The sequence below is a fragment of the Anguilla rostrata genome, chromosome 4 (genome assembly GCF_018555375.3).
Source record: "Anguilla rostrata isolate EN2019 chromosome 4, ASM1855537v3, whole genome shotgun sequence".
Lineage (NCBI taxonomy): Eukaryota > Metazoa > Chordata > Actinopteri > Anguilliformes > Anguillidae > Anguilla > Anguilla rostrata.
The window spans coordinates 6106338-6130772 of record NC_057936.1 but is presented as its reverse complement, the minus strand read 5'-3'; the positions used below and the strand labels follow the sequence as shown (position 1 = coordinate 6130772).

Here is a 24435-nt window from a genome sequence, read left to right as displayed (position 1 = left end):
TTCTACTCAAGCGTTATACGTCAGACTGTATGATATTCCATCAGCGCTGGTTCTTCCTAAGCTAGGAATGACCTTGCCCTTAGAGAAAGAGGGCTAGTACTTGTGTGCAGACTGTACACACTGGGGGGTGGGGCTTTAGAGGAAGAGGACTAGTACTTGTGTACAGACTGGGGGGGAGGGGCACACCATCTGGCAAATTGGTTCGCTAATGAAGTAAAGGCTGTACAGGTAGTCCTTCATTTACTAACGGGCTGCTATGTACTCAGGTTTTTGTGAAAGCACGTGTGAAAACATGTGAAGTGAAAATAACAATTTTAACTTTACAAATTTGCAGTTCCATAGCCATAGTCTGATATCTGAGTCTGTACATATTCTTTGTTATGAGTAGGCTGATTTTTTTAAACACTTTATACCTAGTAGGCTTTTGGTTCCAAATAGAGAAAAAAAATACTCAAATACCAATGAATTGGAAATCAAATAATATTTACGCTGTCAACTGCACATAATAACATTTCAGCCGAACACGAAAGGCTTAAATACAAAAAGGACAAGGCACAATTATGCATTGTGTAATAACACGCTAAATTACCCAATATTTAAAAAAATGACAATGGGAAGACTTGGAGTCGTGATATCTACCAAGAGTTTCATTCAAAATGACTCAAACACCACATAAAACCACCACTCAAAAATGTGAAACAAGTATCGATGTCTTCACTTAAAGCCCCTGGTTATGTTCAAATGTGTATGACAAATTTTTACAACTGATCAGCGCAAAGAACTGATTGGATCATTACAATATTTTTCTTGGCTTCAAACAGATAAACCATAGTTGCTCTTCTGTAGGTATCTTTTCAGAAGCATATGCAGTCAGCTGAATCTTATTCTAAAAATGTATTTTCCAAGGATCCAATAAGCATGCAGTCAAGATTCTAAATGGCACATAAGTGGCAGTAACTGTTGTTCTTTCCCAGTAGACTAATTGGATATTTTGATAAAAATTAATTGCACTACATTTAGAAAGCTACGTTTTGCTTGCTAATTTTGTAAAATTAGATGCTTAACAATGTTAATTAAAACAACAGGCATTAGTCTAAATACCAAAATGGTCCTTTTGACATGATTTGACAATATTTTTTTTTTGCACATAACGTGTGTGTGACTTCTGGCTTATTTCCAGCCTTACGGGAAACACAAATATTGCCAAGCTTGAACAACACAGCAACGCGGTTTGCCTACAGTTGAATGTTCTGCGAATTTCGCATTTCCCTCTGTGGACGGATAGTTTCGCCTCGGGCCGTGACCTCACACGTGATACGAGAACGCGAAAGAAAACTGCATCACGTGTCTTTAGGGCAGCGAACGTATAGCTTTTTAACCGATGTGAAACCAGACCAATTTCTCACACTTGATTTCGGGCCTAGGGTAGGGAGAAAAAGGGCTAGCAATCGAATGTAAAATGTGAAAGAGTCCTTTCGGCAGTCTTGGGGCTAAGGATCTTTGGAGACAGTACGTTCTGAGTTCACTACGCATCTTAAGAGTTCTGCATTTTGTTCATGACACATTAAAATTTTTGCTTGCCCCTTATTATTATTATTATTATTATTATTATTGCATTTCAGTTTATTAAAATATGTTATAATGTAGAAATGCTTTCCACTTCATAAAGAAGTGCTCCACAAATTGGTAAGTACAGAATTACATTTAATTGTTTTGCTGTAATTCCGACAACCTTTGTATGATTTCTTTAGAGAGAGAAAAAAACAAAAAGCATGATGTTATTAAAAGTAAACTAGAAAGTAGAGCATTCTTCATTTCTTTACAGAAAGCCTTGAATAGACCCCTTGAAAGTTCCCCTCTCGTCTGAACATTCTCTAAAAACTAGAAAACCGCGGAATCGACAAAACAGACAAATAGTGTTTACAAAGGGCTGCGTTGCGAATGTGACTCTTTGTGAGATGGCAGGGGAGCTCAGTGTGAGGAGGAGAGGCTGCAGCCAGGAGATTTTCCAAGCCACAGATGCCATGCTGGGGTCTTAAAGTGCTCAGGGCCACACACACACACACACATACGCACACCTATGCACACACACACACACGCACACCTATGCACACGCGCACACACACACGCACACACACACAGACACAGACACATGCGGACACACACACACACACACACACTCCCACATGAGCACACACAAACACACACACTCCCACATACGCACACATACACACACACACACACACACACACACACACACACTCCCACATACGCACACGCACACACACAGACACATACACCCCTGCACACACCCACAAATTCATACACACGCACGCATGCACACACACACACACACACTTTACATCCGCAAAGGCCATCACGCACGGAGCGACACTTTTAAAGTCTCTGTGCTCTCTGGAAATGACTTGAGTAAACGGCAATAACAAATTTTTAAAAATGTTTAAAAAAAAGAAAAGAAAAAAACGTTTCACAATCCTCAGACCTTGAACTTGTTTCTTCCTCTCTTCCGTTTCTGAGAGGAAAAGTAAAAATCCCGAGTCTTTCACACTTCACACGAGTTCTTTGGCCTTTTTTCCGTGCGTGGCCCGCCCTCCTCGTCCCCGTCCTTCTTCTCGCCGGCGTTTTTAGAAGCAGAGGGTCTCTTCACTTTGACCGCCGCACAGGCGACAGTCGGTTTGAAGATTTAAAAAAAAAAAAAAAAAGCGCAGAGCCACTAGAATCCATATTTGGACCGGGGCGCGTGGGACTTAAGAGGTTCGGTACGTGGAACAGAAACCAAATTCCAAGTTCGCGTTCAGGACGCCTTCCAGAATTCACGCTGGGGCTTTCGTGCCGCAGCCTATCGATTGGCTGCGCCGTCTTCGCTGGAAGTGCCGACCCTGCGGTCTCTCGCTCCGGCCGTCCGATTGGCTGAGAGCGACCGTACGCCACGGCTGGCGTCTGAGCCCTCGACGCCTCTTCGCAATTAAACGTCACAAATATTACAAAAGCTGCGCGGCTGACCTTCATCCGCTGGCATTTCCTGTGGCATTTCCATTGCCTCTGCTTGGCTACGCCGAACCGCTCTGTGTCAGCGCGGTGCGGTTATGCATGTTTGGTTTATGTTAGATTCATTTGTTTTTAATTTTATGAAACTACATCTGACTGCCAAAAAAAAACGTTTGAGCCCAGTAGCCGGACTACGAGTAGTGGGGCCTGGCTTTCTAATCCTTGATGTCGCTCCTGGCTTGTCAGAAAAACACGTGCTGATGGGAGATGAAGGAATAAAAATACGACTGACTACAAACATGGACATCATAGCACATCTGACGGATTTTTCAACATCAAGGTTTAAACCGTACCTACCAGCCGCCAGCTACATAATATTCTCTCTTTAATGCGCATTTCATTAAAATGGAAGCGTATCTGACTTTCAGACACTATATATTCCGCGCGCACTGTGTTTATTTAGCAAGTTCCAAATTCCGTATTCTGTAAATTGTCGGTTGGAATTCGGAATTCCGTAGCTGTGGACATGAACGGTAAACGCATTGGGCCTCTTCTTTCGTAAACGACATAAAACAATAAATAGGATGTGGCACGAACAAGCTATAGTAGCTAAGGTAGCGTAAATTTTCACAAAGCAAAACATTGACTGTGTTATTTAAACGGAACGCTTGATTAAAAACGAGACAGGTGCACTGCTGTAACAGGTGCAGGTTTGGTGCCCCCCCGTGTACCCCACTGGGTTTCGCTCCCGGGGTAATCCGCTGTGGCTAAATATGCGTGCTTCCGCACACACTCAGGTGTCCTCCAGGTAAATGCAGGCACATCTAATGGAAGAGGCCACACTGAGATCTGGGGTGTGTTTGATGTAGTGGAAAGTATTAACCCCCCCCCCCCACCACACCCCCCCCAAAGTATGAGCACACTTATATGCACTGGTCACATACACTGTAAGAGCAAGGCTGTTTTTGAAGTGCTTGCCAGAGGGAGAAAAAAAAAAAACAACTTTCTAACTGGTTAGCTACTACTATCAAAATGCACTTCAAAACTTCTAATAATTTTGTGCCATGAAAATATAGAATTACATTAAGCAGGCAATAAAGATTGCTGCAGGAGATGTAAGGAAGTATCGATTGTTTGTTATGTAGTCCAGGAACCATTGCAGACCATACGGTCTACGCTTAAAAAAAAAAAAATCACGAACACACGCCCAAAATAAGCGCGTTCACTGCAGCGGCTTCACGACCCCCCCATGGGGGGGGGAAGCGCAGAGACATTCTGCATGAGCGCAAAGGGAATACGTCGGCATGGCGATCAAAAGAACCGTGTAAGCTTTGTGCTCCTCGCGTTCTGTATCGTATCTCAAACGTGCACGGAGGGAGAAGACACACAATGGGGAAACATCAGAGAAAAAAAGCTGTTCCTCCATCTGAAATAGTACAAAATAAATAAAAGATTTTTTTTTTTTTTTTTTTTTTACACAGTGAAAAGTCGAATTTGAAAGTACCGATGTGTTAAAAGTTAAATGTGAAATGTTCTGGAAACGATCAGGTGTGATGGATTTTTATACGTATTAACTGCTCTGGTTTCGATCACTTCATTTTTGGGGTGGATTTATTCATTTAATGGGGAAGGGGGAACATTTATTGGGGAAGGGGGAACATTCAGGTCTGGTCAGCCCATACAGATTGGGTCCATCTGCTGTTCTCCAGGAGCCACAATGGCTCCTGTGATGACCTCCAAGAGCCGCAATGGCTTCCGTGACGACAGCAGTTTCCCAGTGCCTCAGTCATCGTTATCCAGCCTCGGCCTCCGCCGCCGTCCTCGTCTGGTCCCGCGGACCCCGGGGTTCAAAGGGCGCTTGTAGGAATGGGGGGGCGTGTATTAATCAGGGGTCGCCGAAAGGGGTTTCATTTGAGCCGAAATGGAATACGGGGGTGGGGGGGTGGGGGGGAGCAGGATCAGATGCGTGAGATCGACGCACTGACATCGTCAAGTGATGGATTGAGTTTACCTTGAAGAGTGTCGCTGTCGTAGTTGTACTGAATCCCTCCCACTACCCCACCCCCACCCCCCCCAAACCCCCCAGCCCCCGAGTCGCTGCATGCATTGATTCCGCTATTTACCTCAGGTCACTGGCGGGAAATTGAACTGGAAATTGTCGAGGTATATTTTTTTCTTTCGCTGTTCGCTTTCATGTTTTTTTTCCTGCACCCCCTCCCCACTCCCCAAACCCCCAAAACCACCCCCATCCCCACCCCCCCACCTCCACATTTCAGCAGACAGTGGAGAAGCTAACAGGACTGCCACTTCCTGTCAGGGCCACTTCCTGTCAGGGCACGCGTAAATGACTGACTTTGGCGGACTCTGTCGACATCGTCCTCCACCGCGAAGGGTTGCGTCCACCTCTGTGGCTTTCAGGCACATTGTTTTACGTGTTCGCAAATGACTCTTTCCGTTTCTCCCCATTGGAACCGAGGGAAATACACAGCACAAGTGCAGAAGCGAAATGCAAAAAGCAGTGCGTGTGGACAATGACACCCTGATGAGCTGAAACACGCTGGTGTTTTTTTTTTTTTTGCCATACAGGCCTTTTAACTTACAGCCACAGCAGAGCTCCTCGGACCCTCTGAGACTGTAATCTGTCACAAGGTGGGGGGAACTTGTCCAAAAAATTTCTTGTACAGTATGCATGGAGGTGATATAATGACTCTGAATGTTATCATTTTCTGATATTTCGCTGTGCTGTGGTGACGCATTTGTATGTATTCTTGGAGTCATGGGGTAGGTCAGGGTGTTGGGGATGTTGGGGGTGTCTTCATCAAACCAATAAATGACAGAAAACCATATATTCTGATGAGCTGACAAGTACAGTCAAGTCAAAACTGAGAGAGGAAGCTGTACGAAAACGTTCTTGTCTCGAACTCCGCGCAGGCACGTCCCAGCTCTGCTCCCGCGTCCCTGCAGATCCCTCAGCAGCTGCTCGCACGGCGGGGATTACCGTACAGATTAACACTACACATAAAGCAGGGCGCGTTATTCCAACGGACGCACGTACGCGGGACCTGTCTGATCCAACACCCAGCAGAGCGACTGTCTCTTTCAGTCCATCTCTCTCCCTCTCTCTCTCTCTCTCTCTCTCTCTCTCTCTTTCAGTCCATCTCTCTCCCTCTCTCTCTCTCTCTCTCTCTTTCAGTCCATCTCTCTCCCTCTCTCTCTCTCTCTCTCTCTTTCAGTCCATCTCTCTCTCTCTCTCTCCCCCCCCTCTCTCTCTCTCTCTCTGTCTTTCAGTCCATCTCTCTCCCTCTCTCTCTCTCTCTCTCTCCCTCTCCATCTCTCTCTTTCAGTCCATCTCTCCTCTCTCTCTCTCTCTCTCACTCTCTCTCTTTCAGTCCATCTCTCTCCCTCTCTCTCTCTCTCTCTCTCTCTCTCTCTCTCTTTCAGTCCATCTCTCTCTTTCAGTCCATCTCTCTCCCTCTCTCTCTCTCTCTCTTTCAGTCCATCTCTCTCCCTCTCTCTCTCTCTCTCGCTCTCTCTCACTTTCAGTCCATCTCTCTTCCTCTCTCTCTCTCTCTCTCTCTTTCAGTCCATCTCTCTCCCTCTCTCTCTCTCTCTCTCTCTTTCAGTCCATCTCTCTTCCTCTCTCTCTCTCTCTCTCTCTCACTTTCTCTCTTTTTCTCTCCCACTCTCTCCATCCCCTTCTTTTGAATAACTAATCGGCACCGGACCGGCTGCCCTTTGAAATGATGAATTGACTGAGCTAATTTCAGATAATCCGTCACATTACTGAGCGGCGCTGACGCCGGCAGTTGATATTTGAAATACAGCCGCCCCCTAGTCCTGCCGTCCGACGGCCGTTTCAATATCAGGCAAGCCTTGTACAAAAAAAAAAATAGAAAGAAAAGATGCTATTGTTACTAAACCGCTGACAGAGCGTCATGAAGATTAAAACTTTTTTTCCCTTCTCCTTATCAACACCCCCCCCCCAACCGACACACACACACACTCAGGCAATCACACACATGCACACACGCACACATGCACACACACACGCATACGCACGCACGCACGCACACACACACATATACACGCGCACACACACGCGCCCGCGCACGCCCGCGCACACACGTACACACATGCACACGTACGCGCATGCATGCACACGCACACACACACACACACACACACACACACACACACACACACACACACACACACACACACACACACACACACACACACACACACACACTCACAAGCACGCACGCACGCACCGCACACCACAACACAACACCAGCAAACTCTGTACAAACACACAACAGACTAGAAGAAAAATGCTATTGTACTAACCCTGACAAGCGATCACTGACAATTAAAACTTTTCCTCACAGCACCAACCGACACACAACACATCAGGCAATCACACACTGCCACACCACACATGCACACACACGCACGCACCACACACACACACATTACACGCACACACACGCGCCGCGACACACACTACACACATGCACACACGGCATGCATGCACACGCACACACACACACACACACACACACACACCACACACCACACACACACACACCACACACACCACACACACACACTCACAGACGCACACACACACACACACCACCACACTCACGACCACAACACACACAAACACACACCAACCACACACACACACACGCACACACACACACACACACACACACACAAACACACACACACACTCACAGACCCACGCACACACGTACAGTATATAGGCTGCTTGCAATCCAGCGATGATTGATTCGTGTGAAAGGACAGGTTTAAGTCCCCTAGTTCAGACTCGGGCATTTCCTCATAAAGGTTCATATTTTCAAAGGGGTTTGCGGCCTCAAAACCCATTTTACTTTTGATTTGTAACCTTTCCCTCTAAAAGCTTTATAATGTTTCAGTCAAGGCTGTGCCGGTGGAAGGTCTGTCGGTCCCCCCCTCTCTCTCTCTCTCTCCCTCCCTCTCTCCCTCTCTCCCTCCCTCTCTCTCTGATGGATACTCTCACAGGGCTTTTGTGTGAGAAAGGACGGCTTATCGTTGTCCCCCGAAACCACAGCGTAAAGGTCCTGCAGTAAGCCAGCCCACCGATCGTTCGCCGGCTCTGCGGCTAGGCTAGCACGCGCGGCGGACACTCAGCCAGCGGGGGAGGAGCACAAATGGCGGGAAGGCTCGCCGCGTTTTCCTGCGTCAGCCGTCTGAAAATCAGTTCAGGTTCGCGGCTTAAACAGGCGCATAATTACCGGAATTTCCTAATCATTGGATGACAAGATGTTGCCACAACTGGCTCCTTGTGGCTTGATTAGATGATTGTTCTGTAATTAAGGAGCTAGAAGGCATTAGAAAAGTCTCCTGCGCGGGGCTGGAGCGGCTGCCATTCACGGCTCCTCGGATTTCATTTCGGTGAATTTCGACGTGTTCACGAGCCCGTCCTGGTGATCGGCCATTTTTTTTTTTTAAAAAAGGCCGCACTTTGTTTCAGAAAAAACGCTCTTCCGTGTGGAAAAGTTTAGAAAACGTGGAACGATGTAACTCGTAGCTGTCTTTGTAGACTTGTCGATGCTGCCGCAGGAGAGAAGGAGAGTGGAGGACAGACATTGGGGTGGGGGGTTGGGAGGTGGGGTGGGGCGGGGTATTTGGGGGACGATTTGTGGGCGGATGTCTGTCAGTCACAGCGGCGGGAGACGACGGGACGGGAGCTTCCTGGAGGAGGCCGAAGCGCAGGGACGTGTACTTCCTCTTTCCCTGCGAGAGAGGTTTCCTGCTGCTGTGTGTTTTCCGTGTAGCTTAGCCCACTCTGGCTCTCCTTCGCAGCGCGTGCTGACGCAGCACTTCCTGTCCGTACAGGAAGCCCTGCGGTGAAATCGCTGGCGCAGGTGTGCGTGTGCAGGGCGGGGGTGGGGGGGGGGGGAGGGGGGCTGAGAGGAGTCAGTGTTGGTCATGGTGGTAGTGGTGGTGGTGGTGGTGGGGTGGGTGGGTGGGGTAGGTAGAGGAAGAGGGGGGGTCCCACAAATGCAGAGCTGCTCTGGGGGGAGGGGGAGCTGGGGGTTGGAGCTGGGGGTGGTAGAGGAGTCAGTGTTGGTCATAGTGGTAGTGGTGGTGGTGGTGGGGGTGGGTGGGGTGCGTGGAGGAAGAGGGGGTTCCCACAAATGCAGAGCTGCTCGGGGGGGGGGGGGCTGGGTGTGGTAACTGAGTTACTGTTGGTGGTGGTTGTGGTGGTGGGGGGAGGGGGAAGAGCGGGGTACCCACTAATACCAGACACCCCAACAACAGCAGCCCAAAATGAAGATAGGAGACCCAAATGTGTTCTTCAGCCTCCAGTGAAAGTTCTTCAAAAGTAACAATTTGAAAAAATATGGGGGCATGGGATGGGGGGTTGGGGTGGGGTGGGGGGGTGAGGGGAGCAGGTCAACAACCTGACTACCCAGCAGTTTTGAGCACTACAGCAAGTCATACAAAGTGAAAACGCCTATGCTTCATAACCATCGTTTTAATAAAGCCATCCGGCGTTGTCACGTGAAGAATTGCCAGGATTATGAAGCAGAACATAAATATGAAATATTATGCAGCGACTTGATAAACAATTTATCGTTATTCAGAAGGCGGGGCACCTGTGATTTAAATCCGGGCTCGCGAGCCAGCACGCTTCAGTCTTCCGCCGCCGCAGCTCACTCTGCAGCGAAGTGCACTTACTGCGCAGCCAACTAAGTACACAAGGCAGTGACAAATGCCTCGCTCCATTGTTCAGAGCCAGAAAATGTCAAAATGGATTTAGAAATCGCCGCCACCTCGCGTGTCGCGTCTGTTACAAATTACAGTTTCGGGGGGGGGGGCTGTGATATTTTTTGTGTGCATCGTTTTGAAAGAAAAAAAAAAAAAAGGCGAGAATTGCGCATCGCCACAAGCTAGGTTTTAACACTTGGTACCGAAAAAAAAAATCGGTACAAATGGAGAAATGGAGCGCATCAAGAATCATAAACGTGTTTAATTAATGCCCGCCCACTCTCAATAGCCGCGGCCAATGACAAAATGAAATGGAAGACGAAAGCGTTTCCAGTTCCATTTAACGCAGAATGCATAATTCATCAGAAGCCTACACAGGCGGCGAACTATACAGTATGTACGTAACATTTATCACTCTATTTAATTATCGTTTTCCCAGGCACCGAATTACCCTGGCTCACGCACTCCGTGCTGACTACATAAGCGCCCCACAACCCCCTCCCCCCCCCATCTTTAATCCCATCTTTGAATTAAAGTTGATTGAACCGAGCCAAGCTGAACTGAAAATAAGCGTCTGATAAAACCAAGGCCTGGGTCCGGAGATTAGCGAGAGCTCTTCTTCGGGAACGATGCAGTTGGTGGAGCAGGCCCCATCCAGCAGTCGTTCGCTGGAGTGGCTCGTTCCAACAAGAAACCCCCAGAGCTCGGCGAGATTGCAGCAAACCTATAAGAGTGCTGGCGACAGTGGGGGTGGGGATTGGAGGTCGGTGGGGGGTGGGGGGTGGGCGGGAGGGGAGGGGCGGGGGGATACTGACAGGGGTACAGGTTTTTAAATATTAAACTTTTGTTTTTCGAAAATAAAATCACAAGGCAGGCCTTGGCGGCCGCAGATGTAAATTAGCTACATAGCTAACTCTGGCCCAACGGTTGTCTTGTGCATGGGCCCTGTCAAATAAACAAATAAACTAAACTAAAGGTTTGCAGTATATATTTTTTTTAAAAAGGCACGAGGCAGGAATAATGGCGGCACTGGAAAGACGGCCGCACGCCGTAGAGCGACTGCGCCGTTTTTTTCCGGCGGCTGACGGGCGCCTAACGATAAACAGATGGGAGCGAAGCTAGCGCCGCCGCTAGCGACGCGCGCGCGACGGTCCCACCGCACCCCCCTCCCGACGTTTCGCTCGATGTATGGACGGTTATTTCATTAGATATCGAGCGGTAGCGTCCCGAAAATGAAAACAAATGGGGCTGTCAATGGGAACCCTGGGAAAAGTGGGGGGGGGGTGGAGGGGGGAGGAGGATGGTGGATGGGGGGTGTTGGGGGGGGGCAGGGGAGTGAACGCTGGCCACTTCTCTCCCCCTCTCTCCCCCTCTCTCTCGCTCTATCTCTCCCTTCCCTCTAATCCATTTTTAATAAGCGGTAAGGACTTCTCCGTGGCAGCAGGGTTTCACACGCCTTCCCTCCCCCCCCGTTAGAATCCCCTGAACGGGGGGGGGGGGGCAAATGGCCTCCCCACGGCAATGGCCAAAAACGCAGCAGGGCGGGTTTCGGCGGGGAGGAGCTCAGGGCAGAGCTGCTCTGTTTGCCCCTCATTTTTAGTGGGGGGCAGGGGTGGGGCGGTTAGGGGGGGGGAGGGGCAGGGTATTGTGCTTTTGGCTGGGCAGTAATCTCTACACAGGGTGTGGTTATCAGCCAGCGGGCCCCCCCCCCCCTGCCCTAATTGACATCTCTGCCAAGCTCAAGTGCCGCCCGGGCACCAGCGGAACTGAAGCTGAGCTTCCCGCGCAGTCAGCTGCTGTCACGGTGCATTTTAACCCCTTTGAAGAGGGAGGTTTTTTTGGAACGTCTTTTTTTTCTATTTTTATTCTTTGTCAGTGTTCTACAGCTCCACTGCTTTCAGTCAATGAATCAGTAGCGATCGTTACATCAGCAGTAGAATGTTCAGTTAAGTAGAATGTTCAGTTAAGAACATTCTAAGCCGATGTTCGTGATCTTGCACCTTAAAGAACAGGTGTCAATCTCCAGTCCTGGAGGGCCGCAGTGTCTCTGCTGGGTTTTTTTTGGGGCGTTCTCGACACAAGTGTTTCATTTAAGCCGTTGATCGGCTAAGGAGTCCACACGCCTTGTTCTCAAGACTCTTAATTGGCAGTTGATTGAAAGGAAGCCACAAAAAACCCCACAGACTCTGCGGCCCCCTTGGGATTCAGTTTGACACCCCTGTCTTAAGGAGTTAGGGCTTCCTGTCGTGGTCCTGCCCTGCGTGACATTGGCACCTCATTTTCGGACATGACTGTAGAAAGAGGCACGAGAAAGCACCGACGGGGGCGCTGAAGTGGTGAACTTTTTTATTTTTTGGGAGCTTTATTTATTGTTTTTATTTTTTTTTTTAGGAGAGGGGTGGGGGTTGCTCTTAAATAAAGTATCGGGGAATCAACGTGATATGGAATCGCACGACCGGCGACGCCGACGTGCTTTAAGGCTTATGTATTTATTTATTTATGTATTTGAAGCTTTACCTTATACAGCGTTTTTTTTTCTTTATTCTTTTTTTTTTTTTCCCGCGCCCGTAACTGTTAACACTGCAGTTTCTGAGAGTGGGAGGTACCGCGAGGGGAGCAGCACGCTAACACACACCGCCAGATTACCGCCGGATGAATATGGATTAGGGAGCGGAATCCGAAACGGAATCGCCGGCACGGAACGCGTCGGCGGTCATGGACCCCCCCCCCCCACCCCACCCTCCCTACCTCGCGCCGTGGTTCTCTGCCGGGCCGTCCCGGGTCGGAGCGAGCGGGCGGGGCGGGGCTTCACCCCAAACCTCCGCGTGACCGGTGCGGCGCCTTGACCCGCCGGCGGCCGCTGGTCCTGCTGCTGACTCGGCTCGGCTCTCCCGCACACAAAGGCGCAGCTGGCGAATCGCTCCTTCTCCGCGCCTCCTCTCCTCCCTCCCCCCTCCCCCCCTCCGTTTTTCTGACAAGTTCCTCCTCACCTCCTCCGGCCTCGCCCCGTCTCTAATTTAGCTGTCTCTCTCTCGCGGCCTCCTGCTGTTACCGCTCTCTGCTGCTCCTGCCGCTGCCGCTGCTCTGGCTCCTCCCCCTCGCCGTTCTGTGAGGGGAAGGCTCGGAACGTGGCCTTTTCTCTTTAACCCTTTGAAGAGAAGGTTTTTTTGGAATGTTCTTTTATATATTTTTTTCAACTCTATTAAGTCAGTGTTCTAGAACTCCACCGCCTCCAATGACCAGTTAGCGATTGTGACATCAGCGTCAGAACGTTGGGGTAAGAGCGTTCTAATCGCGTGGTGTTTGTGATCTCACACCCCCTTTGAAAGGGTTGAGAGGGCAGGCAGCCTCTTAACCGCACTGTGCATGTTCGAGGTTGACTGTCTAATGCAGTTCGTTGTCTCTTGCTGTGGCCAATTTTGCCCTTCGTTAAAAAAAAAAAGTTAATTACTTGAGAGCAACCACCGCATGAAGGCAACTCATTAGGCCTCCCAAGATCATGGCGAGGTAAAAGGGGGAAGAGAGGAGGAGAGAGGAGTGGGAGGAGAGCAAGCACGGTCAGGAGAAAGGGGTGGAAGGAGGTAAAGGGAGGCGGAAGGGAGGCTCCGCCATTACTCCCACGAATCAGTGTCACCCCACAGATGAGAAAATAATTAAGAAACGGGCCGGGAGGGGGTGTTGACCACGGCCAAAAAGGGCGGGGGCCAGAAGATCTTCGGGGGGGTGAAGGTGTAGCCGGGGAGGTACAGCCAGTGCTGGTAAATAGGACGGAAGAAAGAAAAAAGAAAAATAAAATCTATATCGTCGCCGGTGCCAGGCTGCATGGTAAATGGCATTACGCGGGTAGACGGTATAAATAGCGGCGCGGTCCTGTGGATGTTTATATTCGGTGCGCACAGACGGTGTGCCGCGGTTACCGGATTTACGGGCGGCGGGGCGACGTGTCGAAGCCAATACACGGGACGAGAGTCATATTTCACGTTTTGTTATCGTATCCCGTGTAAATTCGCTCAGACGTATGGAGGCACGGAGGTGAAATATTTAAGATATTTTCAGCTTTGTTTGTTTATTTATTTATTTATTTATTCCCCCCCCTTTGCTGCAAATTTGGGTGTGCGTAGACTTTCTCGCTACGTCCTAACCCTAACCCCCCCCCCCCACTCCCCTTGCCGAAACGTCATGTGGTTCAGTCGGGCAGTAACCAGCGTGTGGCCCTTTAATGGGGCGTCCGGGCCCCCGGCTGGGGCCCCTGAGCCTGTACCGCCAAAACCGAAACCGCCAATCCGCGCACTGCAGGCCGCAGACGCGCCTAATAAATAAAACCCACGGAGGAAAGGAGAGAGAGAGAGAGAGAGAGAGCGCTCTACCTCTCTCAGACCTCCGTCGTTGTTCTAGGGGGCTGAGAGAGAAGAGAGAGAATGTCCGATCGCGATATTTGTAATCCGATCGCAACGCGCGGCGACACATTGGAGGGCGGTGAGTAACGCCGTGGCAACCCCGCGCGCGATTGGTGCTTCTTCTTCTTTGATCTTCGGCTCTGCGGTAGAGGATTTCACAGGGATGACGCAACAGTTAACACAGTGTCTTCCTCTCTCTCTCTCTCTCTCTCTCCCTCTCTCCCTCCCCCTCTCTCTCTCCCTCTCTCTCCCTCTCTCCCTCTCTCCCTCTCTCTCTCTCTCTCTCTCTCACTCACTCTTCCCTCTCTCTCTCTCTCTCTCTCCCCCCTCTCTTTCTCTCTCCCTCTCTCCTCTCTCTCTCTCTCTCCCTCTCTCTCTCTCTCTCTTTCTCTCTCCCTCTCTCTCTCTCTCTCCCTCTCTCTCTCTCTCTCTCCCTCTCTCACCCCATTCTCTTTCACAAGTACTTGTTTAGTAAGTCCGTCGTGCGCTTGTTTATGTGTGTCTGTGTGTGTGAACATTCATTTATTTATGTTTCTGTAGTCAGGAGTGTGCGTGATGGTGTGTGTTTGTGAGCGTGGGCACTTGTGTATTTTTATGTGTGTGTGTGTGTGTGTGTGTGCGCGTGTATGTGTGACTGCGTGTGCCTTGTGCAAGAGTGTGCGTGTATGCGCACGTGCGTGTGTGTGTGAGTGTGTGTGTGCGCCTGAGTGTGTGTGTGTGTGTGTGTGCGCCTGCGTGTGTGTGTGTGAGTGCGTGCGCAGGAGTGTGTGTGCGCCTGCGTGTGTGTGAGTGCATGCGCAGGAGTGTGTGTGCGCGTGTGTGTGTGTGTGTGTGTGAGTGCGTGCGCAGGAGTGTGTGTGTGCCTGCTGTGTGTGTGTGTGTGAGTGCATGCGCAGGAGTGTGTGTGCGCCTGCGTGTGTGTGTGTGTGTGCGCAGGAGTGTGTGTGCGCGTGTGTGTGTGTGTGAGTGCGTGCGCAGGAGTGTGTGTGTGTGTGTGTGTTGGTGTAAATGGGTTAGCATTAAAGTGGTCTGGGACCGCTGCATTTTATTTTGCCAAGTAAAAGGCTGAGAGTTAAAGCACTGAGGCCTAATACGTCCCAGAGGGCCGCTTAGAGAGGGATGTGCTGATGCTCTGCTATCAAGGTCCCGTGAATAGTCCTCCCTGCCATTCACACTGATGCTTTATATAGATCCCCGCCACGGACGGAATGACCAGCCTTGACAAGGGGATGATGAAACTTGTGACAACATCAAGCGCAAGGCTGTGCGGTCACGCGCCCCGCCCGGATTTGGCAGCTTGCCCCTCTCCCCCCGTCCCCCCCGTCCCCCCCCGTCCCGGCCAAGAACGGCCCAAATCAATTGTGCGGAGAGAGAGAGAGAGAGAGCTTAAATTCACACCCCAGCCAGAGGGAGTGGATGAGTGGTCATATGTGGGTGGGGGTTGGGTGGGGGGGGGTCTGGGTAATTGTGGTTTGTGGGGCATTTATTTGTGCAGTTTTTCAATACAGAGTTTTCTGTAAAGAAACAAGGTGATGCGTTATGTATTGGTTAGGGAAGCGGATTACGGTTTTCCATCTTGGGCGGGGCCCTGCTGTCGTAAAGCTGCATTTTTTTTCAATATACCATCTTCGTCTTCCAAACTTACATTGCGCCCTGTGTATTGCATATCGTATATACGCGTACCGTGTCGCTTCAGCTGCCAAGTTGCTCTGGATGAAGCTCACAGAGATGATGTCACACGATTGTAGAACTGGACCGTTCAAAAAGAGTGCCCAAAAAAGCCCAAATTCGCACATTCCCTCGCCCCTTTAGAGGCTGTGCGCCGGGCCGGTGATGTACTCGATTGGCCGCAGACGATAATGAGAATTTCATTTCCTGTCATCATTAGGGATATGAAAGCACAGCAGCGTTCCCGTTTCCCAGCACTCCCCCCCCCCCCCCACCCCGTCCTCCCCTGCCGCCCCCCCCCCCCCCCCCTCGTCGCCACAAGGTAAATGTGTGTCTTCTGGGGTGTCGCTCCAGCGCGGCGAGGCTAATGTGAACCCATCCGTCACTCAGCAGTGCACACGGAGCACATAAAGGAGTAATTATTCAGGGGCCCGCTCTGGCAACCCTCGCTCACGCGACGCCACTGGCAACCCCTGTAAACACGGGGCATGGCGGGGGGAGGGGGGGGGCGCACGTCAACACCCGGCAGCCCCCAGCTACCCCCGGCAAAGCGTCTACAAGGGAATCGCATGTCTGGCTAGAGGGAGGGTTCCCAAAAAAAAAAAGAAACAAAAGGAAAAGGAGTATCACAGTGTATGATTTGCTAATATCCTGATTTTTTATTGCATTTTTGGACGCGTCCAGGATGAGGTTATACTGGTCTGCCAATCCCCTCTCCTGTGGGTACCTGGGCCCCTTATTGTATGTATCAATCCCCCCCCCCCAGTGAGGTGCAGTGTGTGCCAGCAGGTTTGTGGCGTCTTCAAACTAAAAAACCTGAGAGATAAGGGGAAGGAGGGGGGTGGCGGGATGGAGGGGGGGGCGGCGGGGGGGGGGGGAGGGGTAGGTGTTTGGTATTCTGAACTAATGCGATTCTTTAGTCCTGACAGACGAGCGCGATAAAGACGGACAGCGAACGGCGCTCGAACCCGTCCCCCGCCTGGCCGGCCGCTTATCGCCGGGGGGGGGGCAGCGCGGTGTATCGCGCGGCCTTGCTCTCGCGTCGGTATCGTATTCATTTTAATATATTTATTCGTTCGTTATTATTCCGTTTTTATCGGGCCTTTAATATTGTTCATAATTTGTCCTTATCTCCGCGGCTGACTGCGGAGTTTACACTGTGACTTGGCAAGCAGATGGAGGGATGACCCCCCCTCCCCTCCGCCCCCCCACCCACCCACCCACCCGCCCGCCCGCCCGCCCCCAGCTCCAAACTCCAATGGAACATGACTGACAGCCTGCTGTATAAGTAGTTGTCATAGCAACCCATCTCACACACCAGCCTTCTCTCTCTCCCTCTCTCTTTCCTTTTTTCTCTCTCTCTCTCTCTTTCCTTTTCTCTCTCTCTCTCTCCCTCTCTCTGTCTCACACACACAAACACACACTCTCTCTCCCTCTCCTGCTCTCTCTCTCTTTCCCTCCCTCTCTCTCTCTCTCTGTCTCTCTCTCTCTCACACACACACAGACACACACTCTCTCTCCCTCTCCTGCTCCCTCTCTCTTTCTCTCTTTCCCTCCCTCTCTCTCTCTCTCTCTCTCTCTCTCTCACACACACACACGGTTGAAAATGCAAGAGAGGGCAAACAAGATTCATCGTTTCATTCCGAGCGCGTTCTCAGGTTGCCGTGGACGATCAGTGATGTACGAACACCGGCGAGCGCGTTCCTCTCGGGCTCAGGATTACCGACAGCCCCGGTATCTGAAATCCGTGGAAGCGAATCCACGGGCTTACCGTGGAGGAGTTTCCCCTTCTCCACGTCCCAGAATTCCACACAGAATTCCACAGAAATAATCCCGAAATGCCTCCAATTGCTATTCAGTGGAAGCTGTCAAAAAAATAAAAAAATACATCCACTGTGTGTAAACCCTTGAGATTTAACCTTGGAGTACATGGCATGAGTCATAGATACATCGTACTTTATTTTACCATTAATGGATGAGTTGTACGTGGCGTGGAAAAATCTCTCTCGAACCCTTGAAATGATGAACTCTCAGTTATTTATGTGCATTGCATGTATCATCGTGACAAGCATTTTTTTTGAAAAGACGAACGGTCGTCTCGAATTCTTGATTCGCTTTCTTTGGCTATTATCCATAACAATTGAAACCCATGAATGATTTTCACGGGGCAGGGGGACTTACGGGTGGGTGACGTCATAACCGCGAATGACATCACTGTCTACGGACGCCCCAAAATAGGCATGCGAGCGAAAGAGATTTTGTACAGGGATTCCAGCAGCGGGTCTTGGATGACACGCAGCTGGTCTACTGCGCTGTAGTGCGTGACCGATAAAATCCAGCCCAGCGCGGTTAATAAATACAATGTAATGCAATCCCAGTCTTGAGCGGTTGGCCTTGCTTTCCTTTCTTGTGTAGCTGGAGGTTTTAAATAACAACATTAGCCCTCTTTGCCTTGTTAATCATTCAGCAGCGCTGTTTCTGGGAGAACCTATCATCAATCGGGAGGGGGGAAGGGGGGGGGGGGGTGGTTGCCCCTAAATGTGCTTACTTATTTATTAAGTGTGCGTGTGAGTTCCTTTCTGCGTGGGATTGCACGCCGTGTGCCAGGCACCTGGGGTCTTGGTGGATGAGTCATAGCCACAACGTCCCAAGATGCCGTTCTGTTTGAAAGGCTCAACTGCAGGCCAGGCTGTGCGGAGTGGAGTGGAGTGGAGTGGGGCGGGGTTTGGGGAGGGAGGCGGGGGTGCGGGGCGGGGGGGTGCTTGTAGGTGATGAATTTTCATGCGCCCGTTAGATGTGCCTTCAAACGCCGCGGCCCTCCGAGCGGGAAGGAACTCGGCGAACTCGCCCCCCCCGGTGCCGGCGCCGAAAAAAAAACGGGGGGCTTTGAACGTGGCCCCGGCGGGCGCACGGTATCCGTGCCCGTCCTCACGCCCCCACCCCCCACCCCACCCCACCCGTTCCCGCCATTCCTGGACAGCAGCGGGACGGGCTCTGAGGTTCTCAAACAAACCTGCCGCGCGCACACGGAAAAAATTCCCGATAACCTCGACTCGTTTTCGTTCGAAAAAGCGAGCTCCGTCGAGTTCCGCCAAAATAAGCCCCATTACCGTCGAGAGATCTCACGTACGGGGTGTGCGATGGCTCCCCTTTTCTTCAAGACTGTTTTTTTTTATGATGTATTTCTTTTTTTCCCCCAAATTAAAGCGTCCACGTCATACTTGCAGGCCGGTCCCATCTCTGTGACGTTCTCCGATTTTGGGGATGGCATGCGTGTCCTCCTCAAGTGTGGGCTGGCGTCCTCTTTTTTTTTTAGCCCCCCCTAGTCTGTTCCCCTGAGAACCGTAGGGCTCACTCCGTGGGGTGCGGACTGGCTGCAGTTCCCCTCTCTGGCCAGAGGGGTCACTGTTGCGCACTGTGACGGGTGAAACCCTGAGCACTGTCCTCTGAAACTCTCCCTGCTGGGCCCCTACTGGGCAAACGCCACACCGAATTTCGTGTAGCCCCCGCCTCCTACCCTGCCGCCGCCGGCCCTGGGACAGTCTAGATTTGATCCCGGTCCCTGGAGTGCGCCACCGCGCTAAGGACGAATGCCTCTGTCGCCTACGCCGCCCGGAATGCCCCAGATTAGCCCTGAGATAGTCTGACTGCAATAAATATTAATCTGAGGAAGAATAATAACTCAGCGTCCAGTTTATTACCTTTGCCTGTATGGGATCTCTCAAGGACTAGTGCACGATTCGTAAGGGACTTACTTGCAGCGTTCTTTATCGAAAGGTGTTGAAGGAGGTCTTGGTTCGAGCTAAAACAGCATAGTGCAATGCATGTGTGTGTGTGTGTGTGCATGCGTGGGAGCGTGCATGCGTACGTGGGTGTGTGTGTGTTTGTGTGTGTGTTTGTGCCTGCGTGTGCATGCGTGCGTGCTTGCATGCGTGCGTGCGTGGGTGTATGTGTGTTTGTGTGTGTGTGATATGTTTGTGTGTGTGTAGTAGTAGTAGATAGGGAGTAGGTCCCCGTCTTTGCAAATGAACATAAATTCTTCACCGTCAAATTCAGACCACCCCCGACGCCGCCTCACCCCCCCCCCCCCACTCCCGCCCCCCCCCCTCCCTGCCCACCCCCCTCCCCACCCACTCCTCCCCAGGAGCGAAAGGAAGGGCCATCTTGGCCTTTTATTTTCCAGTTCAGCGATTCTCCTCTTCGCAGATAAATGCTCTCCAATCCAGCGTGACAGATGTCACATTGCATCGCCCCCGTTTGGAGACGCACCCTCTGATCCTGCCAGTAACGATGAAGAGCGAGGAGGCGCCCCCCGGACCGCGCTCTGACGCTCGGGATTATGGGAAAGGTGCATCACGCGGTCCCGCGAGGGGCGTGGTGCGAGGGGTGGGGGGGGCTTGGTGGAGAGCCAGCCAGGGGTCCTGCATTCCGAGATGCCCCCCCCCGCTGCAATAATAAATATGGATATCACTGGGTCGGGGTCAAGACCCAGGGCCCGTCCCGGCCTGGCCACAGGCACGGGCGTAGAGGTCGCGAGTGAGGGGAGGGGGCGGGACGGGACGGGGACGGACGGACTCAAAGCAGGGGGAACGGTTTCATCGAAAACTATTGCTGTTATTTTCCATTGTTATACAGTCTTCTTTTTTGTGTGTGCAGTTCACAGCTGAGAAGTCATGAGCAGTAGTATGTGCTTGCGTGTTTGTGTGCGTGCATGTGCCTGCATACGTGCGTGCGCATGCACATGCGTACACGTGTGTGTGTGAGTTTGTGTGCGACACTGTCAGACCTGGGTAAAATAATTATTTGAGAGATGCGTTAATTTTTTTGGACACCTGGAAACGAAGCTAATAGATTATAGGATTTTCACCTGTGCATAACACAGCTGATTAATGTAATCTGGCAATTATGTGTTTTTTGTTAAAACGTTTAAGCGATCTGCTGCACTGCTGTCAAAGTTCATCAGCACGTAGAGAGTAAGCATACTTTAAAATGCACATTGAAGTTAACCCAGGCCTAGTGTGCGCGGCTGGCTCGTTTCCGGGCAAAGGGAATGAGATATGACTCAGTCCTCTGTTGTCTGTAAGCGGATCTGTGAGCACAAAGCAAAGCCAACGTAAAAGTGCGAGCTGAGCACCAGGGCATTTATCTTCCCTGCTGAAAACTACGCTTCGCACAAAAACGAACGGCGTGAGCGTTTGTTCCCTGGCATGACACCGTGGAAGCGCGTCGTTTGGGAAGGGGGACTCTGAACGTCGCTTCGCTCGCGGCGAAAAGACCGCGACGACGGTAACTGAGCGTGTTGCGTGCGAACAAAAGATTCCGAAACGAACGCTTCGTGCGGTGTGTCGGAGAACCGCTCGGCTCCCCGACGCCGGAGCCAGCGCTTCCGGGCCACGTGCGGCCTTGGGCCTAGCGCCTACGAAGGCAGTGTATGAACGAGCCCAATTGTCACTAGAATTTTTTTTAAAAGGCAGGCTTTAAAAAAAAAAAAAAAAAAAAAAACACCCGGTGGGTGACACGGCAGCAAGATGCTGACGGAGCAGATTTTCGGGAAAAAATTGGGCCGTGACGTTCCGCAAGCCGGCCCGCAGAATTCAAGATGCATCCTTACGCCCTTTCAGGTGTGAGGTCACAAATATGTGATTGGAATGTTCGGGACTGAACATTCTAATGCTGATGTCACAATCACTGCTGGCGACTGAAAGCAGTGGAGTTCTAGAACACTGACATTTTTAAAAAACCCTGCTCTTCAAAGAGTTAATAAAGCGTTAATAAAGAGTTAATAAAGCGTTAATAAAGAGTTAATAACGCTTTTTTAAATGTAGCTGTGGACCGGCCAGGGCTCCACTTTAACCCCTCGCCTGCTTTTTGTTCCAGAAGACAGGAAGCTGTTTGTGGGGATGCTGAACAAACAGCAGACTGAGGAGGACGTGTACCGCCTGTTCGAGCCCTACGGCGTGATCGAGGAGTGCACCGTGCTAAGAGGTCCTGACGGAAACAGCAAAGGTAAGCGCACCGCTGAAACCCGGGGGGTCCCGGGACCCCCACCCAGGGGACCCAGGGGACCCCCATCATCTTAATAAGGGTTATATTTATTCAAGTTATTTCATTTAAAAAAAAATTTTTTTTAAGGTTTTATATTTTGAAATATTTTCCTGAATTTATATATATAGACTTTGCATGTGAAGTCTGACCAGGGACACCCTCAGCATTCCCCGCAGTTTGAAAACCCAGGACTTAAGCCATCAACAGCTGTTCCTTCTGTAGGGCTTGCATGATCATATCCGTTCCCTGCTCATCTTTATTTTGCTGTTTTTTTCTTTTCTTCTTTCCCCGAGGTCGATAATTCTACCTTTAAACCTTCTTTTCCCCGAGCGCCCGGCTGTGAGAACTCTGTTCATATCCCCATTTGTGCAGACATCTGTGGCGATATTGAGCAGGTTGTCATTTTTTTAAAAGAATTTCCCACAATATAAAAAAAACGGAAGGAAGGTGTCTCAGAAAGTAGTCTGAAACATTAACCCCTGGGATCTACATTTCCTGGCTGTAATAAGAATAAAATGAATTGCCAGCATTTTTTTTTTTCTTCGTCATTATGCCTGATTACATAAAGTCATTTTTTAGTGTATTATGCATAGTTCTAGTTTCAATGTAATGTTTTAATTTAAATTTTAAGGCTTGACTCGGATCTGCCGGATTAAAACCCGCAGCTACTTGAAAGCAGTCTGCAAGGAAAGCGCTGCTGCCTGTCGCGCGGCTCGGCGCAGTAGCAGTGGCGGTTACTAGCGGCTTGGACGGAGCGTAGCACAGTGGGTAAGGAACCGGGCTTGTAACCGAAAGGTCGCGGGTTCGATTCCCGGGTAAGGACGCTTCCGTTGTCCTACCTTCAGCAAGGTACTTAACCGAAATTGCTTCAGTGTATATATCCAGCTGTATAAATGGATTAAAAAAACGACCGTCTCCATTTTTTTTCCCAAACAAGAACACGCGTGGCGAATTCTTATTGTTATTATTGTTCCGTCTTGTCTGGAAAGAAGATGTCCTGTACGTGGCGAAGGTGCTTGCCATCGGTGAGTGCTCCAACCTTGCTATTCCAGGAAGCGTAGTTGATGCTGATGAATTTGCATGAAATACGGGTAATCACTTCGCATTTCGTGTTAATATGCGGCGGGATGGGCGGCGCGGGCGCTAAATGGCATGCTTTTCTGCTCCGTCGGTGCAGTTTGTACACGAGGCCTGCAGCTCGAGATGCCTGAGGAGCAGCCAGCTGCGTCACAGGAGCCTCTGTGCCTCTCCTGTAATGCTCTGACACGGTTCCCTACTCCTGCGCACAGCATTTAATAAGGGCTCTGTGTGTGTGTGTGTGTGTGTGTGTGTGTCTGTGTGTCTGTGTGTGTGTGGTGTTTGTGTGTGTGTGTGTGTGCTTCTGTGTGTGTGTGTGGTGTGTGTGTGCTTTGTGTGTGTGTGTGTGCTTCTGTGTGTGTGTGTGTGTGTGTGTGTGTTCTGTGTGTGTGTGTGTGTGTGTGTGTGTGTGTGTGTGTGTGTGTGTGTGTTCTGTGTGTGTGTGTGTGTGTTCTGTGTGTGTGTGTGTGTGTGTTCTGTGTGTGTGTGTGTGTGTGTGTGTGTGCTCGTGTGTGTTGTGTGTGTGTGTGTGTGTGTGTGTGTGTGTGTGTGTGTGTGTGTGTGTGTGTGTGTGTGTCTGTCTGTCTGTGTGTGTGTCTCTTCCAGGCTGTGCCTTTGTAAAGTTCTCCACACACGCCGAAGCCCAGACTGCAATCAGCGCCCTGCATGGCAGCCAGACCATGCCGGTGAGTACGCCTCCTCTCCAGCGCACCCGCACGCACAGTTATACAGTTATCACACACACACACACACACACACACGCACACACAGACACAAACTCAGGCACACACAGACACACCTGCACGTACAGTTATACAGTTATTACACACACACCCACGCGCACACACACGCACGCACACACAGACACACACACGCACACACAGACACACCCGCACGTACAGTTATACAGTTATTACACACACACCCACGCACGCACACACACATACACACGCACACACACACACACGCACAGCTCTGAAACACGTTCCGAAAAGACCAGCTGGATCTGGTTCGGCGGTGTTTGGGGCGAGAGGTCATTTCAGATGGAGCGCGTGAGGCTGGGGAAGTGTACGGCGGCACGCTGGAGACACGAGGGAAAGGCCCCCCAGTTCAATGACAGATCGCAACCTTACCGTTTTGAGCAAACGGACGCAACCCAAACCTTCCTGACTCCTCGTTCAGATCCGCCGTCGTGAGCCTGGCGGCGCTCGGCGTTGCGGATGTGTACGCAAAAAAGAAACAAACAAAAAAAAGGGTCACATATTAAAATGCCTGGAGAGACAGCGAGCTGATTAGAAAACATTCTGCAGGATCAGACACGCAATATTGGGATCGCACGCTTGGTAGCACAGTGGGTAAGGAACTGGGCTTGTAACCGAAAGGTCGCAGGTTCGATTCCCGGGTAAGGACACTGCCGTTGTACCCTTGAGTAAGGTACTCAACCTGCATTGCTTCAGTATATATCCAGCTGTATAAA

At 50.7% G+C, this 24435-nt stretch overlaps 1 protein-coding gene across 11 annotated transcripts in view; it reads left to right on the top strand.

The window, feature by feature from the left end:
• celf5a (cugbp, Elav-like family member 5a) overlaps positions 1-24435 on the top strand; it is a 211163-nt gene that overhangs the window by 152503 nt on the left and 34225 nt on the right. For 8 of the 11 annotated variants that reach the window (XM_064330269.1, XM_064330265.1, XM_064330274.1 and 5 more), the window contains exons 4-5: positions 21714-21842; positions 23565-23644. In XM_064330269.1, coding sequence (XP_064186339.1) covers positions 21714-21842; positions 23565-23644 — 209 coding nt within the window. The remainder of the gene's footprint in view (positions 1-21713; positions 21843-23564; positions 23645-24435) is intronic. The other 3 variants (XM_064330266.1, XM_064330272.1, XM_064330276.1) reach the window with 1 other exon arrangement.